The sequence below is a fragment of the Antrostomus carolinensis genome, unplaced genomic scaffold (assembly GCF_000700745.2).
Source record: "Antrostomus carolinensis isolate BGI_N321 unplaced genomic scaffold, ASM70074v2 scaffold43028, whole genome shotgun sequence".
Classification (NCBI taxonomy): domain Eukaryota; kingdom Metazoa; phylum Chordata; class Aves; order Caprimulgiformes; family Caprimulgidae; genus Antrostomus; species Antrostomus carolinensis.
This window is the reverse complement of record NW_010334422.1, coordinates 1-9,012: the sequence shown is the minus strand read 5'-3', so window position 1 is coordinate 9,012 and position 9,012 is coordinate 1. Positions and strand designations below refer to the sequence as shown.

The 9,012-nt window shown below is 37.5% G+C and overlaps 1 protein-coding gene across 1 annotated transcript; it reads right to left on the bottom strand.

Moving 5' to 3' along the window:
- Positions 1-1,868: 1,868 nt before the first annotated feature.
- LOC104519413 (E3 ubiquitin-protein ligase TRIM23) lies at positions 1,869-4,294 on the bottom strand (the record flags this gene model as incomplete). Its single annotated transcript, XM_010174218.1, has 4 exons — positions 1,869-2,200; positions 2,383-2,507; positions 3,938-4,048; positions 4,165-4,294. Coding segments are annotated over 4 exons (546 nt in total), but the record flags the coding sequence as incomplete, so codon positions are not given.
- Between the last annotated feature and the right edge of the window lie 4,718 nt (positions 4,295-9,012).

Below are 9,012 nucleotides of genomic sequence, written 5' to 3'. Positions count from 1 at the left end.
TCTATTGTGCAAGAAGTTACAGGCTTCTGTAGGGAAGGATGGGAAGGATGAACAATTTCTAGTTCAGTAGGTGCAAGAAAACACCCTTCACTCCATTGTAAACTACTTCCAAATTTATCAGGTTGTCTGAAGAAAGAGTAAACACCCCTTCTCAGTACCTATGTAGGCAGTGAAGCCCATTTCACAAACATCTAACTAAAGCTTAGTGTTCTTTCAGTTACTCTTCAAGTCATTAGACTTGCTGAAAACGCAACTGCATTTAAGACCATTTACGTGAAATTTAAGTAACAAGAGAAAACTACAAATAAGTGTCGTGATGAGGAAGTAGTTAAGGTAACGTAATTTACTGCATTTGCACTTTTCTTCAAGAGTTACCTTAACTGCTTCCTCTTAAAGAAAAGTGGAAATGTAGTAAATTATTTGTTTATACATTCTTGGCTTTATCTAAGGAATGTAGTGGGAAAAAAAAAATTGTAAAATTGAGAATATTACAATAAAAGCCACAGCCACAGATGATGCATACATTTTCCTTGCTAGATGAGGTTCAGAGCTCTCACAGATAAACACATTTTTCAGTGTGGCAAAAATATCTACCCATCTGTGAAACAACACTGCTTACTTCCACTGCCTCGTTCTGCAGATTCACCTCTACTCCAGTGAGAAAAGTGAGGATATGCAGTTTTGATCTATTGGCCATGCTCTTTGTAGCTCCTCTAGTGACATGAAGAGGTCCATGGCATTGCTTCTTCAGTTGGCTGTGCACTTACAGAGAAGGACAGAAGATTCTGGTGTGCATACCAGACAGATAAAACTACTAGCAGAGTTCCATGTGCAGCAGAAAAAGAGACACCACTACATCGTTGCAACCCTCTCTAAATTTAAACAGCGCTACACCCATATTTCATGGGTTTGTGAATGTGTAATCTTCAAAAATAGAGGCACTGGTGACAGTTCCATGTAGAAGATACATAAGAATTGAAAATCTAATTATGGAAGGTTTATATAACATTTTACCATCTGCTCTTCTAAGTAAGAGTTATAATTAGTGTACACTGCTTTTACATTGTGTTATTTAATATTCTGAGGCCATTACCTTAATCTGGAAGCATGACTTCTACAGAAGAGTACATAGCTGGATTGACATTATACCACACTACTTCTTTAAGAAGGTTGGGGGTTTTTTTTAAACTTCATTTGACTTCTTGAGGAGTGAGCTTAATCTCTAAAGGCAGATTATGTCCTCAAGCATGCACAAAATACTTTCATCTCAATATTGCTATAGCCTGTCCATAAATAATATAGCATGCGTACAATTAACCAAAAAAACCAACTAGCCCCTCCCCACAACTAGAAAATGACCAGTTGTCGTCATGCCACAGTCCCCTTAGCCCTGCAGCACTGTTCCGTCTTCTCAGATTTCTTTGTCCAGTTATGCTGCTTTCTGGTAACAAACAGGGAAGCCATAAAAAAAACCAGGGGAAACATTTTCTTTTTGTGGTGTATTTGCAAGTAACTTTAAATGTCACCATTAGATGAAGGTCTTATTTAGGTATTAAAGAGTAGCACCATTTATTTCTGACTAATAGACCAAGTTGGCTATTCTAATAACTTGAGAGGGATTTTGGAATAGTTTCCTGGGAAAGTATTTTCTGAACTACTCAAAATTTTTCTGACACCAATTAACTACTGTAACTTTGTTACAGTTATTAGATGAACTCCAATGCGTATTTTAGCAAGGAAGAATTTTAAATTGTAACAACCTTAATTTCACCAAAAATAATTTCAAAGCACCCTTGTAACAAGACCATTCCATTACTTGTAAATGTATCAAATGTCAAAAACACTATAATGGCACAAGTTTACTGGAACAATTATCCAATCTAGGATAAAGGCTTATTATATTTTCTGCAACCACTAAGTTAAATGAAGTCCCCTTTTCAGACAGCAGACCAGGCTACAACATCCTAAATCGTGCAAACAAAACAGTAAACTACAACCTTAAATTGCAGCTGCCTTAAAATTAAGCGACATCCAGGACACCAGCAGCCACTAACTGCCTTGAAAGCCAGTCCAATCCTTCATAAAGTCCTGTACCACTTCGGGCATCACAACCCTGAATATACCAGCTACGACCACAGCAGAGTTTGTGGAGACTCAGCAGTTCTGTGATTTCTTCCACTGAAAGTGCACCTGCTACATCCTGCAACAGAATCAGATACAAAGACTCAGTTATACTTCTATATTATGTTTAAAACACTTTATTTTTAACTGATGGCTTAGACTGAAGCTACAGATGACATAAAAGCCTTCCAAATTCAAAAGCCAAACAAAACAGTTACACATTTACTACTTGTTACCATTAAAAAAAAAAAAAGTAAGTACCTGCTTATTAGCAAAGATCAAGAGCAAGGCATCCCGCAATTCCTTCTCTGTTAATAATTTTGCAAGTTCACTGTGTGCTTCACTGACCCTGTCTCTGTGACTGCTATCAACAACAAACACCACCGCTATGAAAGAAAGAGAGAAACATTTTACACATTCAGATATAAACTCTGTAAAATTAGCTTTCAACTTACACAATGCCTTTTTTCTAGCAGTCTTCTATGTGAAGTTTCTCAGCAGTGCACAATTTCAGTTTCAAATCCAGGAGGACTGAGAAATGCCTTACATACCTCTATACTTTTGACAAAAATCTATAATTCATCCTAAAACAGGAGGAAAAAGTCTGAAGTTTTTTGCCTAGTCTAACATAAAGCCTGAGATTTTTTAACTACGTAGGTCTAAAACCAGATTTAATATGTATGGATTGAGTATCTCAGTTTAAACCATTTCTTGATCCATTTATACTCAATCAACTCCCACAAGACTTTTTTTTTCCTCTAACTGGCTGCAAAATCTACAGGTACAGCCAAATCAGCACAGACTACAGAATCCAGAGAAGATTGCCGTGGACCCAACACAGCAGCAGGAGATTTTACTACCCACTACAGAGAGTAACCAACGTGTTGGAAAGACTGGAAAGTCAGGGAGGCAGAGTTAAGAGGACAGAATTTAAACTCACGGGTTTTACAATGAAAAAAAACCCCAACACCAAAACTAAACAAAACTTACTGCAGGTATGCACCAGGTTAACTGCTTAGACTCTCTCTCCAACATATAGTTCCTCAAGGCAGATACGATTCCATGCTACTGGTGTTTACATGGTAAGTTTTAAGAGGACAACAGAATCCCAAAATACAATTTTTAGAAGTTTGAAAAGATCAACAATTTAAAATGTTAAAGTTTGCAATGAAGGCTGAAATAATGCACCAAATGGAGCACATAACACTGATGTTTGTCATTCCTAAGCATTTCAGATAATTCTGAATGAATTAATGAAGAGAACCCCCTTTCTAAATTAGAAAACAACTACGGAGAGTTTACAGATGGACAGCATGAATTTCTAAGTGGGCACCATTTAGATCAAAGTTTTCAGAACCAGTAATCTAGTCTATGACCTGATATTACACTGCAATACCACAGCAGAAGTTATGCAACTTTGTAGGATTTTTTAAGTTGACAACTAAAGGCTCCTAAAGACTGAATATTTTCATTTCAAGTGCTATTTAAACTTCATACCTGGCAAGTACTACTTCTCACTATGCAAACTTTGGAATGCTGCACCTTGTCTGTTGTCAGCTAGAACCAGTTTAACAGAGATTCTAATTTTGTTTGGCTCTATGAACTCTCTGATGGATTTATGGAGAATGTATCTTTATCATGCAGCAGACACTAACACCAACCGGATTAAAATTTCTCAGCTTGTGAATCTAGCAGCCGTACTTTGCATTAGATGAAAAATTTTTTACAGTTATAAATTATTTTTATTAATAATCTTTTTGGCTCTGAAATATAAGCTAGGAGAAAAAATAAAGTTTAGAAGTTGTATTAGTCTCACCTTGTGTATTGAGATAATAATGTTTCCACAAGGGCCTCAATTTGTGCTTCCCTCCTACATCCCAAATAGTAAACTTCAGATTCTTGTATTCTACTGTTTCAACATTAAAGCCTAGAATAAAAATATTAAAGTTTTATAGTCTTGTTCTATATGAATATAAAATAATCAAATTCTACAGATAAGTCCAAATTCAGAAAAATAATTACATTTAAATTGTTGCTACTAACCTATTGTTGGAATTGGCTGCATGAATTCATCTTGCTTTAACTTAAACAAAATAGTTGTTTTGCCAGCTCCATCTAATCCTAGAGTGACAACCCGAATTTCCATTTTTGGTCCAATATGTACCCTATTGTCCTAGAAGAAACAGCAGGCACAAAACAAGAGCAAGTTTAGGAAATTCAGATTAGAAAACCCTTATGTTTAAAATACTTAGCTTGTCACTATTTGTAAAGTGATTAAATGGATGGACTCCAAAAATACAAGGCACAGTCACCAATCACTTTCAGCAGTAATATAAACCAGAATATCCAATAATTTCTGCAGTGAACTTGTAACTTCTGCCTGAGTTATCACGTCCCTTTTAGAAAGACAGCCAATCTTATGCTAGTATGTCTGTACTTGATAAAATTTCAAATTCCTTCATCATTCTTGGCTCAAACCGCATGAGGAGCTGTTCACAGCAACTAGTCAGAATTCTCTGAACAGAGAACTCTGTTGGGTTTAGATTTCCACTTCGTTTTCTCAAATTATTAATGCCCCCATCTACAGAACTATGTCCTTGCTGGCACCTCCACAGCTATGCCTCTTCACCTCAAGCTGTTTCCAATCCTTTACCGCATTACATTGTTAGCGACATTACTGGCATTAAGCAGTAATCTGAAATAGTGAAGCAAAACATACAACAAGCTGATGCTAACAACGTGATCAGTGGTATTACCAATATAAAGCAGCCAGCCAGAAATTGGAAAATAAATAACATAGGCTAAGATTACTATGTATCTCTGAAACATATTTTGAAGTACTTAGAAATGCTAACTTGATGAAGTACCAGATTTCAAACATCAGAACTATGTGGCAATACGTTTGTTTTCTTGCAAAATCCAGACAGCACTGTGCTGGGCAAGGAATACAGAAAAACTTCCGTCTATCAGACATAGCTTTTTAATTCTTCTTGCATTAGAAATGCTATTTATTGAGTGCAAAAATGCTACAATGTCTCCTAGTTCAAGACGAACATCCAGTGTGACCAGATGTATGAACATCTACATCATGTAATGAGAGAGAGAGAGACAGACCCAGAGGATATATTATATAGCTGGATATATGACATCATGATACACAACTCCATTCTCCCCTCTGTCACAGATGAAGCAGCATACTGCCAGAATAATCAACAGACATTAAATCAATGCCCTTGTGTTATTGCAGTCTCCAAGAAGAGTAAAAACACCTTGAGAGACAGCTTTCTAAAAAATAAAAAACCCATGCAAGTACCACAATGCAAAAGTCAGTAACATCACAATTCTTAAGTGTAAGAGTCAGATGAAAGGCCCATCTAATCTAGCACGTTGTCTGAAACTGGGTAAAGACAGACACATGTGAAAGTAAGGAACAGGCAAAGCACATAGTGATAACTCCCCTAAGTGCCCTGTTAGCTTGCAGCTCGTGGATTTACTGAGCCAACAGTGCAGTTTCTGCAACTCACAGATCTTGATGTATTATCCATCTATGAATCTGCCTGTTTGCTTTTTGAAACCACAGATATTTAGGGCCCAGAAGACCCCTGGTATAGGATTCCACAGAGTAACTATCTGTTGTGAAAAAATGATTTTATTTGAATCTGTGAAATAAACTTCTACAAGCTGAGCAGTTTCAGCACTACAGCTTTGATACTAGACAAGGCAGATGCTCCAAAAAGCAAAAGACTGACTGAATATTTAGGATTTGGAAAAAAACCACTGATATTTATTTGCCTTTTAATAAATCTCCTCTAAGTTCTAGATTTTTTGATTCAGAGCCGAAGTTGCCAAATTCAGTGACAACATCGCAACACAGCATGTTATAGAAAGGATTATCTCCTTCTGGAGAAGAAAAACCTGTGGGCAGATTTTTCACAAGCATGTCAGCAGTAAAGGTGCAGGCAAAGAGAAAGAACACGAAGAAGTATGCAAAAGGCACTGAAGAGTCTAAAAAATACCATTCCTCCAGCACTATTTCACACTCAAGCCTTAGTTCTGATTTTGTCTAAAATTTCTGGGGATGAATCTGCCCAGTTCTTCTCTGTGCCTGAAAGGAAGAAGGAAAAGAGGCAGCTCTGGATAGACCTGCTAGGTTTATAGGTTTCTTGCTAGAGGCAGCACCTTGTCTATGGCCAGAGCTTGCTGACAGTGAGCCAGGCTGGCCATCCTCTCAGGGCCCCACCAGAAGCACTAGTCACCTCTACAGCTCCCATAACAGAGAAGCAGCGCTGGCCTGTGCAACTTAGAAGCACCAGTGGAGGAGATGATGGCAACTTTAGCCATCTTGTTCAGTGTGCTTTCCTAAAAGTTTAGAGTGAGAACAGGTTGCTCTCAGCATATTTGTACTCCCTCAGAAGGAATCAAAATGCAGTCTGTGATGGCCACCAAATTTCCACGTTTTTGTCACTTCAGGAAGAACCTTGCAAAAAAAAAAAAAAAGTTCCTACTCAGAAGATGATGTAAAGCACCTGTCATATGAGTCAGAAATAATTGACTGCTGGTGATCACAGCTAGAAACTGACAGATGAAAAAAAAAATCTCTCTGCATGAACTATATCAGCACCTTTAATAAAAAATGTTGTTTAAAAAAATCTGGCCCGTAAAACCCCTTCATGTCTGCAGCTCTGGTAGGTGCACAACTTGATAGCATACTTAAAACCAGGTAACCCGTGACTTCCATTCAAGTAAAACCTTGTGTTCTCTAAAACCTCAGTACAGAAAGTGCAGATGAAAACCCCAGACTAGTGTCATCTCTTGTTTTCTGTCGTTGTGGCTTTGTCTTCGTTAAGAAATTTGTTGATGTGACAAAAGCTGTATATAGGTTTACTTAAAGATGTGCTTTCCCTCTGATTATATTACTGTCTTCTTGGGTACTCTTGGTGTTGGTAAGGGTTAGCATACTTGCTTCAACATTGACAGATAAGTGCTCTTTCCTATCTCAGGTACTCTTTTCTTAATCATCTTCTGCCCCCCCAGCATGTACACAAATATTTAGGATGACCAGTTGGTATTCCTGTATATAATCCTGTATATAACACTCCACAGCCACTGCTCTCATTTGACCAGGACAAAACAGCAATCTGTTTGGTGAGCCACTTCCTGGCCAACAATTAAGTACTTGAAGACATCTCAACCTTATTTAGGTCCTTATAAGGTCAAAGTCCTATAAATTTATAGGTTAAAAAAATATATATATTGACAACATTTGGGGAAAAAATACTATATACTAACATATTTCTTGAAAGATTTTCCGCATATTGTCCTGAAATTCTCCAAATCCTCCCTTCAGAACTTTATATATGTGGCATTTCCCTCGGAAACAGCACTATCCATGTTTTTCATGTCATCAGGGAAACAAAAAAGGTGGATAAAACCTACTCACTTTCAATACTGAAGGACTTCTCCCTTCCCTCTTTAAATCTCCACAATTTTCACTGGATACAGAATGTTCCTCTGATCTGGTACTGTTTGAAATGCTTTTTAAATTTTAAAATGGATGCAGGTTTTAGCACATGAGAGTTCCTGAGAAAAGCCTTTTCAGTGATATAATAACAGTTTACAGTTTTTGATCTGAAGATTTAATTTCTGTCTGCAATCAGCTGCCAGGCACAGACCTTTCAGGTACAAGGAGCCTCACTACAACTCACAACAATGGCGATCAGCAGGACAGTAACATAAAAAAACATTGGGTAGAGAGTTTTGAACTTTGTCAGCAGTGAGGAAACATAAATAGTAAGAGATTGAAGTAATTATTTTCACTTTACTTTCTCATAGCTGCTGCTGGTTTTGTGAAAAATTGTATTTGCTTTAGCACCTTGGAAATTCAGAATCTAAGCTTCAGAAGATTTCATAAAAACACCAATTTGTCACAGGAGAAAGACAATAGAAGCTCCATTTCTTCCTAGAGAAAGATGAAGTGAAGAGAGACACTGGAAGACTTCTGGGTCCCCCAAGCTGAGACCTATCTCAGATCGCCTATTACAGCTACTGCAATCAATCTCTTTCCAAATGCTCAGGAATTCATAATCAAAATTTTCTGAGTCAGATTAACAGCTCCTAAAGTCAAAACCAGCCATCCAAAATGCCTCTCTGACTCAGCCCTGTGAGATGGCAGCATCAACCAACTCTGAATACACAGAACACAATTAATCATCTGTGAAATGCGAATGCTGCTTCATTCATGGAACAATGGGGGTTTGCAGAAGAGATCTCCCTGATACTGCTAACTCTGGTCTCTGCTAAATAGGGAAGGGAAGGGCAGAAATAAAAACGCTGCATTTATTGATCTGACAAAGCAGTTATTACACGGAAATTTAACTATACTGAAGTTACAAACGCTATTTGGAAGAAATTGAGTTTCTGACATCAGAAACTCATGGGGGACAGAACCCCCATGGAAGCACCCATTTCCTTACAGTAAATGGTTCAACAGCAACAGTTATATCTCAGCAACAATAGATCCTATTCCTCTTTCACCCATTCAGAATCAAAAAACTCCATAAATCAAAGTACTTTTTGTTCTTTACAGTTTCAAACTTATTTACTGTCCTACATGAAAAGTATCACCATTATCAAACTCCAAATAATTTTATCTCATTCAAAGAATAGGTGGTATTGTAATCAAAGTCTTATGTTTGTACAGTGATGACAGGACTGTCATCCTGGAATAAGGGAAATGTGGTATCCTCTGCAGAGGAGGGGATAGTGAAAGCATCCCCTCTTGGGTGTATTTTGAAACACTGGAAAAAGTTTGGAGGAGACTCCTTAACTCAGAAAAAGCTAATCGAATATTGTAATCACTGGTGGCCAATTTATCACAGAATCACAGAATGT